The sequence below is a fragment of the Lepisosteus oculatus genome, chromosome 4, assembly GCF_040954835.1.
Source record: "Lepisosteus oculatus isolate fLepOcu1 chromosome 4, fLepOcu1.hap2, whole genome shotgun sequence".
In the NCBI taxonomy this organism is placed as follows: domain Eukaryota; kingdom Metazoa; phylum Chordata; class Actinopteri; order Semionotiformes; family Lepisosteidae; genus Lepisosteus; species Lepisosteus oculatus.
In genome coordinates this window covers 62,089,546-62,109,568 of record NC_090699.1, presented here as the reverse complement: position 1 = coordinate 62,109,568, position 20,023 = coordinate 62,089,546, and the positions used below count along the sequence as shown (strand labels likewise).

The window sequence follows — 20,023 nt, the reverse complement described above, 5'->3', positions numbered from 1 at the left end:
TACTTGCATAAATACTACTTTTGTAGATTACTCGATGTAGATGACATCAAAGCGTTGCTTTCTGGCTCTGTTCTGTATTGATTTACTTTCTCTGCTTTGTATCATCACACATAACAGGTTACAGGAGTAAAACTGGATGCAATTATTTAAAAAAAAAAGATTCAATCCTGCAGAACGGAGTGAAAGAAGGTGCCGTAGAGCTAAGCGTTTTAATTTCAACGAGTTGCTTTCGTCCACACATAGTGATACACAGCAGTTGCGTTTAGGACCAAGAGGAATCCTGCACCTCATCAAACACCGAAGCACGCTTGTTGTTGTTGGAATATGAGACTGCAACTTCCTTATTGTCCTGTACCTGCTGCTGGCGAGGATGTGATGTAACGCGTGCGATTATAATAATTTATGCTGATCTCACTTCGGAGAGTTTAGCCAATAAGAATTCTTCACTTTCACCACCTGCTAGGAAGAGAATTCCATCATTCCTCACATTCTTCCTCTTGTGTAGTTCCCTGCGAGGTCCTAAATCAGAACAAGCTCTTTTGCCTTTGTTTCAGCTCTCGGATACTTCATCTTCATAGGCATTCTCCGTGACCCGAGACTGGATCTGGAGTTGAGTTCCAGTAACAGCAAAACCCTCTGCATTTCAACCCTCAGGACTCCAAAAGTGGCACTACAAGGTGGTATGTACCTATGTATTACGATGGCAACAGGCATGTACATGGAGGAGAACAGTGGTAGGAATGCTGATCGCCAACAGGGGATGAGGAAACATTGAAGACTACTTCAGTGATCGGAGCAAGCTTCGCGCACGCTGAAGTGGTCTTAAAAAGTGGCTGATGAATGTGTGTCCAAGTTGTGTTGTGAAGTGTAGCGTGTAACGTGTTTGCGCTACGTTCAAGAAGCCGTTGAGGATGCACAGAAAACTTACGTATAGCTCTGAACGCTACAGTATGTGCAGTATTTGTCAAAGCGCTGCACGCATAAAACATGCGATTAACTTCAAAACGTAGCGTGTTTCTTGGTATGCGAACGTCATTATGAGCGCGGTGCATTTCTTACGTTTCACAAAACGAGAGCATGAAGTGTTGAGGGAAACGCAGCGTGCAAGTCGGCAGATGCGTTCTTTGTAACCATTCGACAATTTTGCAATCCTGTGTCATTTTCTTAGAAAATTTGACGTGCTGATACGGTTCATGGATTTAAAGTTCTGACTCCCTCTATGGAGAAATGTTTGAGAAAATAACAAAAGGCTGAATCATTTCAAGTCCCTTTAAAAATAAATGCTTGAATGCCGTATAGAACTACGTCTGAAGATATGCTAACATTTGTCTAATGACGATCATTTCTTGAGATGTATACAAAACGTCTTGGGAATGCTAATTGAATACACTTTCCTCTCAAGAATCATTTAAAAGATGCCTTATACTCTGAATTGTCTGTATTTTATAGTTGCTTATTTTAAAAAGGGGCTGGGTTAACTGCCACTGTTTTAATGGTCGTTTTTCTTTCAATAAGTATAGGATAAGTGGTATCCTTGGAATGTAGAAGTGTAGGACGCACACATGAGACTTCGCTGTAGCAATGCTCTCTATCCTAAGGTTTAAACTACGGTGCTTCATTTTCATTCATCATTTATTATGTGTTATTGTAGACGTAAACAAGGAGCTTGGGGCCAATGAACTGTAACTGAAACTACGAGTACGTTTTTTTCCAGTTACATTTCTTTTTTGCACAGTGCAGTTATAAAGATGCATTATACAAAAGATTTTGACTTTGAAAGGCAGCACGATGCGTCACCGTGAATCGTTGTTCTGTTACTATGTTTCTGCCTTGTTTTGGATACTTGACATTTCTTGATAAAATGAAGCCAAAGTCTCTTCCTTTCATAATCCCTCAACAACACAGTTGGCAACACTTTGTAATATTTTATTTTACTTGTAGGATCTTGCCAAGAATGGAAACTCCTTTGGATGTTTTGTCAAGAGCAGCGTCTTTAGTACACGCAGATGATGAGAAACGTAAGTTGAGAATCTATTTAAGACGTCGAAATGGTCTCTTGGGGATGTATACTTAATATAGTTATTTGAATGTGCATCTACAAGCAAATGATAAATTAATACTAGATTTATTTATGAGCACTTTTCAAACTACTGGAACTGACTAAAATAGGCTTAGGCTTAATCATTTCATGTTTCTTCACATCCTGTTGTTTAAGGAAAACTTGAGTCAAAAAGCATTTTAAGATAACTTGTGGTGCTGGCTGTATTACTGCAGTCACATTCAAATTAAATACGCTTGAAAGCTGAACCTAAAGTGTTGTAATTGGTGAATTTGGAAATGAAACATGTTAATGCTCAAATTAAAATTGATTGTATTTAAGTCATTTAGTTTATCTTCCATAAATGTTAAAAACATGTGCCTCTGGTTACCTGTCATTTTTAAATGCAAATTTATATTACTTATTATATTGCTTAATAAGGGCACCTATTAATCAGTGTGAGGGCTCACTTTCACTAATGTGAGTTTGATCATAGAGCAGTATTCTTTTACAACAACATGGGGATTGTCAGTGTGAAATAGCTAAATCCCTACTCAAATTATTGCAGGTAGAAAATAATGATGATCTTGTGGGACACCTGCAAAAGCAGCAAATAACCTTCTGGCAACTGAACAATCACTTGAGTGTTTTGTTAAGATGTCACTCGACATAATGATAGCAAAACATTTTGTTAACCTGAGATTTCATCCAGTATGGTGAGAAAATTGCATTGTTTTGTTCTGAATTTGAGAGCTCATTACCCGTCGTGAGTACTGTTTCCGGGTTACATTGTAAGTCCACAGTTTGGACATTGTTAATCATCTGATGGCAGCAGAGTGGAGCTGAGGACTAGTAACTGGAAAACTGTGCTTTATATAATGATCAAATGTTAGTGGCTTTGGATAAAAACAGCAGCCAAGTATATTTCACTGGCACAGTTGCATGCTGGTTGGTACAGCTGCCTTACAGCTCCACGGTCCAGGTTAAGGGTTCATTTCCAGTCTTTGTGGTGCTTTCATGTTTTTCCCTTGGGTGTGTGGGATTAGTCCAGGGACTGTAGTTTCCTTTCACCCGCAAAGACATGCAAGTTAAGTTTGTTTGGGTACTCTAAAATGCCCAGTTTGGAGTGGGTGTTTTCGAAGGGGAATTCATGGAAAAATAGAAGGAAAGGAGCTTGATGGCTGAGTGGCCTTCTGTCCTTTGTGACTGTTTTGATGTTTTTAGCTATCTTGTCTCTTCTGGGGAATTTCTGTCATTCAGAGGACAGCTCAGGTGGTAGTCGCTGTGTGCTTGTTTTAATCCACAGGGAAATGTGGCAGGAAACATCCTATAATTAGCTTAGCTCTGCTGGCTGCCTTTAAAAGGGCAAGACTTTGATTAATGCCTTGATTTCCTTCAAGCTGGTATTTTGGTAGATACTCCTTCATTTCGAAAATTAAAAAAAAAAAACTTTATTACAGGTAATGCATGACGAAAATTCCTGGGGAGAACATTTAAAATAAAATTGCTACATCTGAAAAGTTGGAGAAAAAATCTTGAGTTTTTAGGATTTTTAGGATTTAGGATTTCCAGCTGGAGGAGCTGATATAGTCATCCACTCACATATCTTAGCATGAGCTTAACAATATTCAGGCTGATCCCTAGAGGGATTATTCCTGCTAAGGTAAGGAGGATATTTGCAATTTTAATGTTTAATGTTTAATAATTTTGACAGTTGTCAGATGGAACTATGATGGGCATATTTTGTCTGCATAGTGGGTTTTTTTATCCGTGTTACTTACTGTATCTCTGTTTTGTGCAATCCAAAGAGACACTACAACAGATTGCTGCTGTAGACATTTTCCGCAAGTGCTTGTAAAGGTGTAGGCTTTCTATTCTGTCTATTGTTCAAACATGGCAAATTCTTGCTTGGATTAGGACAAACAAACTTGCTCAGCAGGCAGTTTTCTTACTTGGCCAGTTTGACGTGAAGTTGTTTATGATTTCTTTATAAAAATAACTGAATTACAGATTTTCACTGCTGATTTAGTAGAAGTATTTATGTGATCTTTTTAATCAGATTATTTGGATTACTCTTATGGAGCTGAGTGTAAAGCAACTCTGAATGTCCTTTATAATTGACTTGAAATGAAGAAACTGGTCAGGACATGATAGCTACCATATGAAGTATTATACTATGATTCAACAAGTTATGTAACTCTAAGGGCTTCTTGCGAAATGCTCCAAGCAAAATAATAGGTAAATATGATTTTTAAACCTCCTTTGTAAAAATAACTAGATCCTAGACTGAGATATTTTAAATCATTCCCTCCATTTAAAAGAAGAAATAAAATAGCGTGGAATTTTAATGTATACTGTGTGAACTAGTTTTTTCAAAACCCCTTGTTTTTCCCCCATCCTCTATTTCATTATGAATAGAACAGATGTCATGGTGTTGTATTTTTACAAAGCATTATGCACAAGCAGTATACAACAGATCTGTGTCCATAATAGTAAATTAGCACTGCTAACCCAGAAGCACTGCTGTTCTGTTTCTATTGATGACAAACCTTTGGAATGCATACCCCTATACTGTGAAGAGTAAATATAGAAATCTAGAAATATCTATTAAAAATAAGGCCTTTCTTTGCTGAAACAACCTATGCAGCCAGTTTAAGAAAGAGAAATATATACAATGCTTTCTATAATAAGGAGTGCATTAGAGCTCTATCCTAGCAAGAGGTTTTTCGTTTCTGAAACTTGCTCATTGGAAAAGTCTGTTTGCTTTGGCTTTGCCACTGGTTTTGTAATTTCAACACACAGAACAGAGCTGGATGCTGACCTTTACTGCTCAATGATTTTCCTGTGAAAGATTCCCCCCATGGCATTTATTCAGTACAGTACCAAACACACACGTTCCCTTCCACTGCAATGCGTTTGTCAATACAACCTGCGGCCAGTTGTGGTTAATGGGCAGAGCGGTGTTGGTGTCTAAGGTGTTTGTACAATGTGTGCTGCTGTCCTTCTTGGCGAGCATGTTCTTATTTTTTAGGTTTTGCGCTGTGTCGCAGTTGACCAGAGGCCTCCACGTGTTTCTTTCTCCAAACATCTGAAACTTTGACTGGTTACGCCACAGCGGCCTATCGTTTTGGATGGGCACGTTTGAAAAAGGCTGTAGACCAGCAAGTACTGTAAATATTTCACACCTGCACCTTGCACTGAATAGAGTTCTTCTAAACTCTGCCTCTTCCTGGGAATAAAGCATTCGGCTGTTGCACAGAGTGGTTGCTCCAGATGTCACATGCTTTTCATATGCAAATGGCTGCCTTGAAAGCAATTTGCCAAGCAAATTTTATCAGTTCATTACAAAGCCACTCAATCTGTAGGTATAAAAGACTGGGGCAGAGTGGCGCTTCGAACTGATGAACATGGGGTTGAAAGGCAGCGTTTTTGTTTTGGTGAAATGAATAGTCTTAGTAAAAGGGGATGAATGAACAAAATCATCCTTCTTATCCAAAGTTTTGCTGGCTGTATGAATTCTTAGATTTTGTTCTCTCTTGTGCTATATATTTGATCTTTTTCAAATGAATTGTAGTAAAACGTGGCTGAATTTGAAAACAAACCCTACATTCCGTATAGGAATGGTTTACATTTTACTGGACTGGATGTAATGCGGATCTGAAGCCTGCTCTTCGTTAATGTGGTGCAATTATATAAGATTTCATAGAATAGCTACTCCTTTGTTCCATGCTGTTCTTTTGAGCTGTTTTTTGTGTGTTGGGGAGGTTAGGCACAAAGCTCTGCTCCTCTTATTGTGTTTGCTTATCAGCTACTTTCAAGGTCTCTAACCCTCACAGGGAAGAAAAATGCAATAAAATGATGTCATTGCTGACCAATGGGCTGGCAACTATAGTAGCAATCAATGCAACTCCTGGCTGTGGATCCTGAAAGTCTGCCTCTTGCTTCTCAAAGTTCCTGCATCTGACAGAGTTTGCTATTAAGGGGGCAGTGAGGTGACACCTCCTGTTTTGAGGGTGCTAGGACTAGTTCAAAACAGGGCAAAGGCCAGTTCTTGCAGGGTTTTTAGCCTAGGAGAAAACACAACAAGCGCACTAAAGAAATTGAACAATGTCAAATGGCTGTCAGGGCATACCCACGTGTAGAGGAACACAATTCAAAATGAACATGTTTTCAAATGAGATTTTATTTAGCAAACATTGCCTTTACATTGGAATCAGTCTTTAAAAGCAAGGCAGTTTAGCACAGTATCTAAGGTAAAAAGTACTGGTTTCTTTTGTTTCCTACCACTGAATATAAAGTTTGTGTAAAATCTTGCAAAACATTGCTGTTGTAGTAAAATGTTCTGTGCAGGTTTAAGGACACTCTGAGTGTTGGAGTTGTTTGTAAGAAGGAGTGAGGGAGGGATGGGTGTCAGAAAGCGATCGGTTCTGAATGGCGCATGTGAAAAAATGGTGCCGAACCAAAAACACGTGGAACAGGACCGCATAGTAATTGCAGAAGGCAACTGAGAGGCGAGGTGATCCATTGAACCAAAAATATCATGAGGCTGTCTGGAAAACCACCTGCTACAGGTGGTGTTGAGTACAGGTGCCCAGGATTAAGAGTGAGAGAAAAGAAAAGGCCAAAGAGAGCTGCGAAGATTGTCAGCCCACTGATTCAAAGAGTGGGAAAAAGAACGAGGGTTGAGGGCACAGCCGGCACTTGGTAAGCACAGCTGTGGTAAAGGTAAGACAGGGACTAAGAGCGTTTATTTTGTCCACAAGAAGGTTGACGGTTTCTTTACTTTCAGTAAGTGGAGAAATGAATTTGTTGTGAAGTAACTAAAAAGTTAGAGGCTAATTCGGGATGTAGAGTTATGGAAGGTGAACAGCAGATTAGAATATCAGGCTGCTACCCAGAGAAGAGATGGTGAGTTTCAGAATACATACAATAGAAAATATACACTGTTTCGTGTGAGCCGTTACCTGTTTTACAGGATTCATTAAACTGCCTGCATGCTTATATTATGTTCTACCACTGTATATTACTTGGGCCTTTTAAAAGGGTATGTATATGTCATTGTTCCAGATCTACAAGTACCATCCTGTACTGAATCTGTAGAAACTTACACTCCACTCCTCTAATAAAATAAAAATAATCATCTCCTACCCCCAATGATAACTAGGTGTATCCTGTCTTTGGAAAAGGAGTCTTGTGTATGGTATTTAAGAGGGTGTCTCTCTCTTTTTACTTTCAGAGGTGAAAATACAGAGCATCGTAAATTAAACCATTTTGTTCTCTTGCACCTCAAACTAGAAACCGCTGTCAAGCCAGATCTGTTTGTGAAAGTAGTTCCCATTAAAAGGTAGTAGTTCAGGTGGGTAGCTGCGTCAGCATGCGTAGGCTGCAAAGGAACAAGTAATAGGTTTATTCCATGCTGAAAAAAAGAAGAAAGAGAACACAACGTTTCGGCTGTGGAGCCATTAAAAGGTTCTTGACTGTGTCATCTTTAACTGGAATTTTGTGAATGGGTTTTGGAAAATAAGGTTTTGCCTGATCAAGTGGAATGAATATGTTATTTTGTTTCTGTTATGTCTCAAAACAGATATTATATGTTATTATATTATATGTTTCAAAACCGATTATCATCAGAAATAAACAGACCTCATGCTGTTGCCTTTCCCTTTGCAAGCGCAACAGATCTAAAAAGAGCTATCAGCGTGACAGCATGGACCTGCTTCCAGATGGCAGTGAGAGTAATGACTTCCCAGTAGTACTCCAAGCTGGTTTGTAGTGATGTGTGAGTGCTCTGCACTTGATTTCATCAGTGCCCGCTCCTTTAAGAATCTAGTTAATATTTAACTGCATAGTTAGAAAGGACTGGCATAATAATAATAATAATTGCTTACATTTACTGTATATAGTGCTTTTCTGGACACTCCACTCAAAGCACTTTACAGGTAATGGGGACTCCCCTCCACCACCACCAATGTGCAGCATCCACCTGGATGATGCGACCGCAGCCATAGTGCGCCAGAACTCTCATCACACATCAGCTCTCAGTGGGGAGGAGAGCAGAGTAAGGAAGCCAATTCATAGAGGGGGATTATTAGGAGGCCATGATTGGTAAGGGCCAATGGGGAATTTGGCCAGGACGCCAAATAACTTGTACAGGCTGATGATCTAGGCCATGCTATACTGTACTTTAACATCTAATAATTTCTCGCAACTTAAATTTAACGTTTTGTACTGTACAGTATATAACAAGTGTTGTATCATTCTCTAATAAAATAGATTACTGCTTTTATAATCCAGTATATGCACCTTTCCCTTTCAGCCAAGATAAGAGTTAATTTGCATTGGCCCGTGTGACGCCTTCTTTCCCTTCGACCTCCATTAGTATCTTCTTTGTAACAGCTTGGTTTGATATGAATATTTAAAATATATCCTATATAATAATCTTGTGAAAGCTAAAGGCGTACAATGACAAAAGCAGCATTATTTCAGATTTTCCAGAACTATTGTGCTTATTTGCATATTAACGTTGTCTGCTTTCAATTGTAAAAGCCGACCTAAGATGCAAACTACGGTAACTGCGGGCTGCAGCGGGCCGGTCGTCCTGGACAAGCAGCGTGGCAATAACAAATTAAAAACGCATTTTCCTCAGAAAATTCTGCTGCACAAAAGTCCTTTCTGATTCAGTACCCTGGACGTTTGATATTCCTGACAGCTCCTTTCTTGTGTTACAGGTGATGACTAGCCTTATTTCCTGTCACGCTCTGGGGAGATAAATAACCAGTGACTCCTATCCAATGACATGCTAAGTTTGAGTGGGCCAGCATTGCCTCAATGGAACAGATAAAAACAGAACAGTCTTGGGGCTTTGTGTTTTAATTCCCCCACTTGATATAAATCTGGGGGCACTGCTGTACACAAAGTGCTGGAGGAGCCATTCTGTACAAGTGCAGTCTGTGAAGGGCCTTCATGGCACAGATGATCACGATCTTGCATATTTTTAGACAATTGCAGCTGTTGGAGATGGGAAGAGATTTTGAATATAAGAGGGCGAAAGAAGAATAACTATGGAATAATTCCCTTTTCAGTTAGTATACTAAGAAATAAAGCCCTTTTGCTGATAGGTAGCCCTTCCACTTCTGCCGGATGGTTCTGAACAAAACAGAAAAAGATGCAGCTGTTTGCTATTACCGGTAGCAAATACCACTGTGTACAGTATATGCTTTCTTGCCATTAACTTAAAGCAGCTTGCAGAGAAGTTTAATTTTAATCTTTTTTTTTAAATAAAGGCCTAATGTGCAAGGAGAAAAAAAAAAGTGATTTTACATATCAGGGCATAAATAACAATCGTCTGGTCCTCGACAAATCTATCCTCAGATAACAGACGACACATCACAGATTTCAACATGTCATCATTTATTCAACAAAAAGTAAGCCAAAATGCAGAAACCATGTGGGAAACATTAAGTACACCCTTACTGCTTCCATAGGAATTACGAATTAAGAATTAAGAATTTGTCTGTTCGCTTGACCCAGGTAGGGCAGATCTTTAGTGTTCTTTAACAAGGTGGCTACAAGTTCAAGCAGTTTTGTCTTAAACTTCAGTTTCCTTCCTGTGGTGGTACTGTAGCTAAAGCCACTAGTAACTCGTATGGTGAGTTGCAACAGAATACGTGCATTTCTCTTGAAAGCTGACATTTTGGGGGTTTCATCATTAGTCATTAGTGAAAAAAAACAATTCGAGCTCATATCAACATTATTTATTATCGGCACTTTTAAAAAAAAATATATATAATCTAAAAAAAAATAAATAAGTGTAGCACGAGTAGCTGCTGATTGACCTTGTGAAAGCCCATTCCAGACTGAGAACTGCCTGCTTTCATGTGGGCGAGACCTGCCTTTACCCGAGTCTCTGAGCCACGAGTGCTTTCAGCGGTGTGCATCTCCACTCCTCCCCCGGCACTTGGCACATGATTGAATTTCTTGTCAAAACCAAGGCAGCAGGCATGTCTGCTTGCCTCATGCCTCCAGCACCAAGATATAGCTTGATGTTCCAGCCTGGAAAGAGTGCGTTCATGTCAAAATGAAGAGTGAAACACCTGGGCATAAACCAAAACCACCCTTGATACAGACAAGACATACGTGCTTTGTCTTACCTCAGTCCTGAGTGCTTTGATAAACGTACAGGTAATATTAAATGTGTGTAGGAATGGAAAAGTGACTTCAGATTCTTTTATGGATGCTGTCTTGCAGTAGAGAATGCTATAAATACATGAAAATAAAAGAACAGTTACACATGAGAGGAGATTGTTTGACACATCTCGCTTAATTAGCTGCAAGTAGGTAATCTTGTGGCGATTTCTTGTGGTGTAAATTTGCCTCTGTAGCTCGTTCTAGATCCCACACAAGTCTTTGTCTAAAGACGTACATTAACAAAATTTCCTAATAAAAATAGGGTTGAGTCTATGCTTTACATTTTCTCACTGGTGTATCAAAATACCCCTGAACAAAATGCTCTTAATCATGCAATTATGCTTATTTAATTAGGCAAAATGTCTACTCTTGAAATCTTTTCCAGGTAAGTTCAATAAAGGAATCCCAGTACTACATAGTTTTGTATGCTGACTGAAACAAAACATTCCTTAGTACAATTTTGCACAATATAAGGCATCCTTTTTGGTATTAAGTGAAAAAGATAACCTGCTTCTGGCTTTGCCTTAGGCTATGACATACAGACAAGTTTATTACTCATTTAACATCTGAATTCTGCTTATACAGATAATGTTAGAAGTAGACGTTATGTATAATTTAGAGGTAAACCATAATGATGAAAGTGAAAGCTCCAAAAAGTGTTTTTACCAAAGATGTCACCTCCAAAACAATTTCTCTGGTATTTGGGCATCACCAGTGAATATCTTAAAGCTATAATATATAGGTACCACAAAAATGGTAGCAAACAACACATTGAACAGTATTTCACTACCTCCAGTAGTAGCTTTTGAGTGAGAATGGAGACCTTTTTATCAACAAAGTTGCGAATGACAAAGAGTTCAATTTTGTAGTGTTCTTTGGCTAAGAACTGATTAAACAAAAATAAACCCACTTTATTAAATCTCCATGTCTGTGTGCATTAAAATACTGTGTGTACAGTATATACAGTATACAGTCACTTTAAATGGTGCAGAAGCATCTGAAATGTGTACTGTGAAACTTCAAAGACGGAAAAGGTTTTGCAAATTGTTGGGGTGATGATGGAATTTCTCCCTACCACTCCTTTGTGTAGACTAAACCAACATGAAATCTACCTAAATGGCTTACATATGCAAACAAACTTCCTGAAAACACTTCCAAAACCAACAAAATAAAGTTAACTACAGTTGCATCTGATTATACAGATAATGAAAAGATGCAAATGAGAATGCATTTGCATTTTAACGATGGAAAAAATCTACGCTTGCTGAATGGGCAGTTGGAAACCAAAACTTAGACGTGTTTTGCATCAGAGGATCAGAGGATCTTTTGAAGTCCGGTGATGCTCTACCTACTGTACCTGGGTCTCACTGCAAGTGACAGAGGAATAAAACATTTACCCCATGAGAATTTCCCAGTCCTCTTCTGTCCCTTGTTCTTTATCTTCAGTTTCTTTCCACCTGTTGTCTGTCTAATCCAGATTTTCTTTCCCGGATACATTTCTTAACTAGTCTGGTCTGTCAGTTTTTCCAGCCATCAAGATTAATTTGATAAGTGAAAACACTGCTCTTTTACCTTTTTTTGACTTTGTATCATTTTGGTACTCCAGTATTCAGAGGAATCAAACCTTTTCCTACACATTCCCATGCGCTGGGAAGTTGTTGTACTGCATTTATTTTCAACTTGGAGTTCCTGACTGGCCTGACCAATAAAGGGGCTTTGCTTCAAGAACAGGTTGTGCTCTATAGCCTGTTGTAAGTTCAAGCCGGAGTCATGTCACCGATTGTCGCGTGGAGACCCCATGTGGTAAAACGTAAGTGGCAGAGCTCTGCCAGAGGAGGGGCATGGATTAGTGAGCCTGGATTCTGCTGGCTCTGGGTGAAATTGCACCTGTGGCTTCCTGTGAACCCGCAGGTTTGTAGTGACATGTGTGAGTGACAGACTGCTCCTCCAATCAGTGCGAGCCCTCCTGTGGGGGCACTGTGGTGCTTGCAGCATGTCAAACCACGAATGGGCTTAAAGGGTGGGCGGGTCGGATGAGCTTTAAATAAAACAATAATTACAGATTGCAAATTGGGTGGCTTTCAAAAATAGGGACAATTTAAAATCCAATCTCTTTGCATCCATTCCTATAAGATCTCTTTTTTATTCTGACTTCTAAATTTGTTACCATTCCATAGATCTCCTGGAAGACATGCTTTTAGGGAATCTCGGCCTAATATCACTTTGTAGTTCCCAAGTCTGGAAGAAAGGGTTTAAGATGAATATGGTAATGCGGCACAGTTTCCATACCAAGCATCCAAGCAGCCTCCACCCAGTTTATCAAGAGACAATGGTTTCGCACAACATCCTAACAGACAGAACATCTGTAAGGCAGCAAATGAGCGGATGCTGTCTGGTCTTATTTGATCTTTCAGTTTGTTTTTGATTCAGGATACTTTATTGATCAATGAAAGATTTTAGACAATCTTCAGGACTTTATTCACTCTTACTTAGTGCATCCCTAAGACTCAACAATAATAGTTGTTTTAGACTTCAAAGTATATTTTAAGGCAGGCCTAAAACAGGAAGCTGGAATACTTGCTAATTGTCTGTCCCATTTGTATTGTACAGATTTTATTTTTCTCTGGATACTTCGTTATTCTCTCACAAAGAGATTTTTACAATGGAAGATGCTGTCTTCAAAGTCTGATCTCCCACTGTCACCTCCCAAAAAGAGTTCCTTAGTGCATGTGTGTTCATAGGATTTTTAAACATTTTATTTATCTTGTCTGTCTTGACCGCTGCATTAAGGCAGATAGGGTAATGATTATTAGTGATCCTACTTGGACAGATCAATGCTCTGTTAGGGTAAAAATAAGCAACTGAGTGATCAGACAGTTGTACATGTAAAGTGAAAGGAAATACCTTGTTGAAACAAATGTTTTCGATAATTGAATGAGGTTTATAAATTGAGGGATGGGTGTATTAATGTCTGAATCTGATATGAGCAGAGTAAGGCGATACTTCTAGAGCACTAAGAAGGAAACGTAAGGGTTAATAAGCATAACTGGTTTTATTTGTTTTTATTTGGAGGAGGAACAGTATTGGCAAGTTATCATTCCCTGGGTGCTTGCAGTAAGATACATGAAAAAACTGCTTATCTGCTTTCTCCCCAGGCGATTATGACAAGCCCTAGCCAGAGCTTGAACAATGGTTTTTGGCACTCTGTCAAAAAGACTTGATCCTTTCATGTAGCACAATAATAATTATTGTGCTGCAAAAATATGAGTAATAGTTGCTGTTCCTTCTTTGATCTTCGTAGGTTGGCCAGTGACACTTAGCATGAAATAAAGGGACGTGTCTGAGCTGCTGAAGTATTAATGTAATTATTGTTAAATACTGTATATGAACCATTCATCATAAAAAAGCTGTTTTCCCTCAGAAAATGTACATGAGGGAATACACCACTGGGGTAAAAAGAGTTACCTCCTCCTCTTGTTGATTTCTGTTGTGTGTGGTTTCTGAGAGCACAAGAGCAGCAGCTTCGATAATACAAAATATATTTTTTCCAGACATCTGTCTGATGGCACTGTTTTGCCTGCTTGGTTTAGAGGTCTTGGGTTTCATGTGTTTTTGTAGTGCTGCCGTTGATCATCCTCTGCCAAAAGAAACATGTTCTGGCATACTGATTTGTCCTTGCCCGGGCGACCTCTGCTTTTACTGACAGGACTAGTAAATCTTTAGTAATAGCTGATCCAGAGTTCATATAGGACTTGGATGCTGAGCAGGAGCATAGAGTGACTTATATCTTGGATAGGCTGGAGTGTTAGGCTCCTTGCCCTCATTCTCCCCTTTTCTGGGGCTCGCATAAATCTTTGAGCAACGAATGGGGTAGGTTAAATCATATTGTGTGCTCCGTTCTGAAGGTGATACCAGCATGCAGTGCTCATAAAAAGAGGAGGTCAAGGAGGGCAAACTGCAGCTGCTCAACCAGATATGGGAGATCCTGTGGTGTGCAGTTTCTGAACTGGAATGCAAGCTCAAAACCGTACAAACATGAAGAATTTTAAGGCAGGCAGCTATTGGAGAAATGAGGGTTCTGAATGTGGCTGAGAGGGTTGTTTGAAACAATACACACAACTTTGCCGGCAGTTAAGTGCAGGAGATTCTGTTTTGAGTATCTTTGTGCATAATGCCAGGAGTGTACTACAGGATTCAGTTTCACTCTTGAGTCAGTCGATCTTCTGCGTTTACTTACCATGCTGTTAGTTTAACCACGTGGAGAGGGTAGTATCAAATTACCGTTTCGCACAGTTATGACATGGAGACTTGTGTATTTGTGGGGGGATAAAAATGCAAAAAGCAAGAGAAAAAGTAGCCACTGCTGCTTAAAGAACATACTAAGCAATGTGTGTTGTGGTACTTGGGTGTAAAATCGTTAAGTGTGATTGCAAATTGGTGATTTTATTTGTACTGGACCTCCTTGTTAAGAACATTTTTGTATGTTTTGTCAATGAAAATACCCATACCTGCAGAGAAGAGTGGTTGTGAAATGTGACGTTACACCTCTTTGAAGAAAGAGTATTGTAAATGTTCTCCCCCTTGACATAAATAGTGCCATATCTCATAAAGTTTGCATAATACATGGCTGGCTGGTTTAAGTCTCCAAATTTACGAGCAATAAAACTGATATGGAGTTGAGGATTGTTTAGAATTTGTAGTGCAGAATACTAAAATATACAGTGATCTCTAATGTAAAATGATGTTTCCTTTTTATATATATCAGACAAGAAGTAAACTGTATATGGTATTAGGAGGTTTTTTTGTCTGTTTTGAATAAGATGACAATTGTTGACTTTGTACAAAACCAAAATGTTTATTTTTGTCTATGAGCTGTATTTAGTTGAGGTCCTTATGTTTCTTTCCCAGGTTAGCCCGGAGCACTGATTTGAAGTTAACCACACTTATTGGTAATTAGTATGTACAGTATATATAGAGAGCACTGAGAGTATAACAGATATCTGGAGACCAAAAAAAGTGCTGTATGAAGTATTTTGTGCAGCAGGTATAAATACTGTAATACTCACTAATGAAGTGCTACGATTGAACTTTCTCTGGGTGTTGTGAAAAGTATGCAGTATGGATGGGCTGCTTGACATCTTCTGTGTTTTCTGCTCTAATAGAAAGTGGTTGCTCAAAGAGTGATTTAATATATTGACATTTAATACATGTAAACAATTAGACATGAAGTGTGCTTTATTTTCACAGCATTGTGTTGATTCATGATTTTAACTATCATGACTGGCAAAGTCAGCATCCAGATGGCGAAGAGTTATCAAGAGTTTCTAAATTTGTTAGAATTAAGCTGCTCTTTTGAGGGCTGTCACCTCTCACAGCCCTCAAACTCTCATTTCACTGTGATATGTTTGCTGGTTATAGATGTGATAGTTACCACTGTCATAAGATTCTAAGTCGATGTTTGGTATGTGGTACGTGCTAAATAAATGTAACTGCCATCGCAACTAAACACCACCACGTTATCAAAATATGTATAAACTAATATTTATGCTAATAAGCATTAGTCAAAAGGGGAGCTTGCATTTTTGTGTACAAGAACAGTAGTTCTTGGTTTGATCAAAAGAGAATGTCATCTCTACTAAAGTGTGACTCATACTGAAATGTTTTCCCTCTTTAAAACTGCAGTTTTATAAGAGTGACAGGTTTTGTCATCAGTGCGTTATTTGTGTTGCAGACTCTTGTTAGGAGAAATAATATGTGTATAAAAAAGGCTGTAATTAAGATTAATTTCTAAAAAATGTATAAAATAATTCCTTCATGGAGATGCAGTGCTTAATTTTAACAGCCAAAGACTTTACTCATGAACTACCCCGTAGGTGCCCCCATTTTTCTTCATATTCCTCCAAACAGGAAGTGGATCAGAGTGTTTTGTTGAAACTTGTTTCACAGGAAGCTAACGCTGAGGCCTGATCTAAGGTTTTCCTCCCATAGAACAGAAGTTTGGGTTGCTTAAAATCACTCAGAGCTGGGAGAACTCTTGCTGTCCTATATTATGTAAATGACATTGAGAAAGACAATGAGTTAGACCTAGAATTAGAATGAACTAGAAAAGATGAAGCTGCAAAATATTGAATATTTCCATGGATGATCTGACTGTACTTCGTGCATATGAAAAACTGTATTAGTCCTTAAATTGCTCATTTCTTTTCTGAGATGAGGCATACTTAAAATCTCTACTGGAAATGACTGTTGAATTTTTTTTTAAAATAAGGCAGGGATTTTTCTTTGGTTCAATAAAACTGTTTGCTTACATCATAGCATGGAAAACCGTGTTCAACGCGTTGGAAATTTCAAAATTGTTGTGTAACCTTTAATCGCCTTAACGCAATCTGAACAGATCTAATTCTGTCTTGTGCACAAATAGGGATTTCACCGACATTTGAAAAAATTGTCATTTTGAATGATTAACCCCTTTAAAACGTTCAAAATCCTGATCCTGTCTAATGTCATTGCTGTTGCAGCATGAAAGTTTCTGAAAAAGGCAAATTTAAGGGCATTTAAGTCCTGCTTTATTCTTGCATAATCTGAACATGCATGCTTCAGGTGTTCAAGTTGTGACAAGAGAAGAAACCGTCTTTAAAAGGAAGCAGTTTGCACAGAGGTTGTACATGTTAAGGTAGTATTACTTCATTCGAAAAGGGATCCATACAAGGCAGATTAGTGTGAAATAAGCCTTTGTACAGAAGGGTTTTGTCCTCTGCCCCAAACAAAAAGGATTAATGAATGTATAGATCCATATATGGATAGGAGTACGTTCCTGTAATTTCAGCTTTTAGTGCAGGTGGGTTTACAACACTGTAGTTTCTCAGACTATTTGCAAATCTATTTTTTCTTCAGAGCCCTGCCATGAGTTTTTAATTAATTTTGCTGGATAAGACAAGATCGTGCCCTTCATGTGTGTAACTGGTACCTTTGCAATGCATTTCTTAAATATAGTCTGAAATATCTGAAAGCTCAAGTGCAATTAGTAAATCTCGACTGATGTTGTCTCCATACCAAATTTGAATTTCCAGCTTGGTATTTCACAAGATAAAATGGTGCTGTAAATTAGCAAAGAATGTGATTTAATTACCAGTATACTACGATTCGGATCGCATGAACATGCCATTGAAGGCATTTTCTGAGTGGCCACTAGTTTCACATATTTCATCATAAAGAAAAGTTTTATGTTCTGTGTGTTTGGGGATAGGTTAATATGACTACAGAAGCATAATTCCAAAGTTTAAAAGCAAGAAGAGTCTATCTGGTCCACGTTGCTCATTTGGTTGCTATTTACTTAATGCCAGTCCATTTCTTACGAGATCATAAATAAATTGCAACCATCCCATCTAAACTACACAATTATTTGCCATATCTAATCACCTGGAGTGCACAGTCCTGCTCTAAATTAGCACAGTCGCAAAATATGCCCTGTTTCACAGATGTTGACAACTCTAATGGATCTAAATTGGTTATTCTAATATTTTAGGTTAAAATTAATTGACAGTCGATGGTTTCACAAATTCTACTGCTTCTGTGAGTGTGGGCATATGTATAGGCCTAGGGCTGTATGTAATTAAATGTGTATATTACACCTTATTTTATTTTTTATTTGCCTAGAGTACTCTGAATTGCCGCATTGTATATTTATATGCTAGCTGTTCTATTCACCCAATGGAGTCTGGGCCAGTTGCACACTGTTGACAGAGCCATTCCAATTATACAGTGTTTGTGAGCCGTTGTTGTCTCCTTAAACTACCCACAATTGTAGACAATGGATTAAGCAACTCACTGAATGGGGGTACTGTTCTGACTTGGCTTGGATATTTTGCAGAGTGTGTGAAATTTGAGACAATGGGTCTTTAAAACCAATGAGAACCATTTTCTTTAGTATTGAACAGAGGTGGAGGGGCAAAGTCTTCAGTGTGAATAGACCCCCACTAATCCCTTTGCAAGTGAGAGTAAAGTTAGAGCTAGGTCTATAATCTTGGTGATGAGAGAGGTCAATTGAAAAGCATGGAATTAGTTTAAATAATCCCTTTGGTGCACTATTTTGTTTCATCTGTGGGCTGCTTTTTATTTAGAATGCATTAAGGTCTTTTGGAGGTTAGTGAGGTTTAATGTTTCCTGATTCAGCACTGGGGAGGGAGGGAGATGTGAGCAAGAAATGAAGGCAGCCCTATGCCAATGTCCAGATTTCTCCCCTAACAATTGATCATGTATAGGGGGTGAAGTATTCAGAGTGAGTATTTAATTATTGCCTTTAATTGTCAATAAAATTGAAACTCCTCTGATTGGTACTTTTCGGTGATTGTGTAATTCTTCCCTCTACAGAAAATCTGAACATTATCAACTTTTGCAACAAGTGGGATAATGGTAAAAAAAAAACATGGAACTTACAGTAATACTGTCAAGCTACTTACAGTACATCTTATCCAGTAGTATTAAATATCTAAATCAACATCTTAATCTATTTTACCTTTATCGGGGGAAAAAAACAAGTGTTAACTATGAAAAGGTAAACAATTTTAAAAAGTGTGGTAGACTTTCCATTGCTGCTTTAAGCAATTCACAGTGAATGTGTGGGGCAGCTGTAGCAACCTGCAGTTTGCTGCAGAATCAGAGTTCCCAAACCATAACCCGGCACAGAGGCTCCCCCATTCACATTAGTGTCACAGCTTCGTTGCAGCAGAGGGAGTTGCGTCAGCTGAAGTGGGGCCAGGAGCAAAGCTCTTAGGACTAAGGTCTTGCAACCATAGAAACAGAACAATACAATTGGCTGATGTCAAAGGCTGGCTGCTTCAATTTTGAATAAGTGTAACTTTTTTTTTTTACCGTGAATTTGTGCACCACAAATACCCCGGCTGCACACAGGCTGTTGGGTACAAAGGCATAGGTGACCATTTAAATCTTTTCAAAGCTGCTTCGAATGTTGTTACGTTTACCTGAGAACCCTTCTTTGTGGCGCATTTGGATGATCTAACATTGAAGGAGATGAAATATGTCAGTACAGGGCTGCTCTTACCTTTCAGAGGATAAAATCATTTTCACCTACAGCAGTCCTGTACAGTTAAGGGCAGGGATTTACCAGGACGTTATTAGAAAGCAAGAATGGAAATTTAATGTGGAGCTCTTCTGTACAATCTTAAGGCTCCTTTACTGAGCAGTAAACTTTATTTTCTTTTGTGCAGGAGTTAATGTGCTGTCCTTTAGTATACAAACATGAAAATGTTCTGCCAAATATCTAAAACATGAAGTAGTCCATCCATCCATCCGTTTTCCGCTCCTCTTTTCCTGGTGAGGGTCGCGATTACATTAAGCAGTACCACTGAAAATAGTTCATTTGCTGAACTGAAATCCAGGGAGTCTGGCATTGGCTAGATATTAATTTGGAAATATAAAAAAATAAACATCAGTATATTTGAAATAGAGCATGTTTTTGTGCTGTGGTGGATCTGTACTTACAAAAACTGCTGAGGAAACAAAAGGTAAACCAATGCTTGAGCTTTGTCCATAAGGCTTTAAAGAAGAGGCACACCCCTTTCATTAACTCTCTAAGCACCCTAACAAAGGAAGCTGGAGGTTTTGGATTCATGTTCATTTAGAAGTAAATTACATATAATGTATTATGCTCTGTTTTGTTAACTAATACGTTTGGAATGTATAAGTGGAAAGGTGTGTATCCATACCCATTTGTTATCATTAGTTACTGTATATCAAGGTGCTGAAATGTGCTTTGCTTCTGAGCTCTGTGAAAGAAAG

General features: G+C 38.6%; 1 protein-coding gene across 1 annotated transcript in view; it reads left to right on the top strand.

The window, feature by feature from the left end:
• Nucleotides 1-474: 474 nt before the first annotated feature.
• The window catches only part of vgll4b (vestigial-like family member 4b), a 48,689-nt gene continuing 29,140 nt past the window's right edge, over nt 475-20,023 (top strand). Inside the window, exons 1-2 of the mRNA XM_006631023.3 lie at nt 475-680; nt 1,942-2,018. Coding sequence (XP_006631086.1) covers nt 1,955-2,018 — 64 coding nt within the window. The 5' untranslated portion in view covers nt 475-680; nt 1,942-1,954. The remainder of the gene's footprint in view (nt 681-1,941; nt 2,019-20,023) is intronic.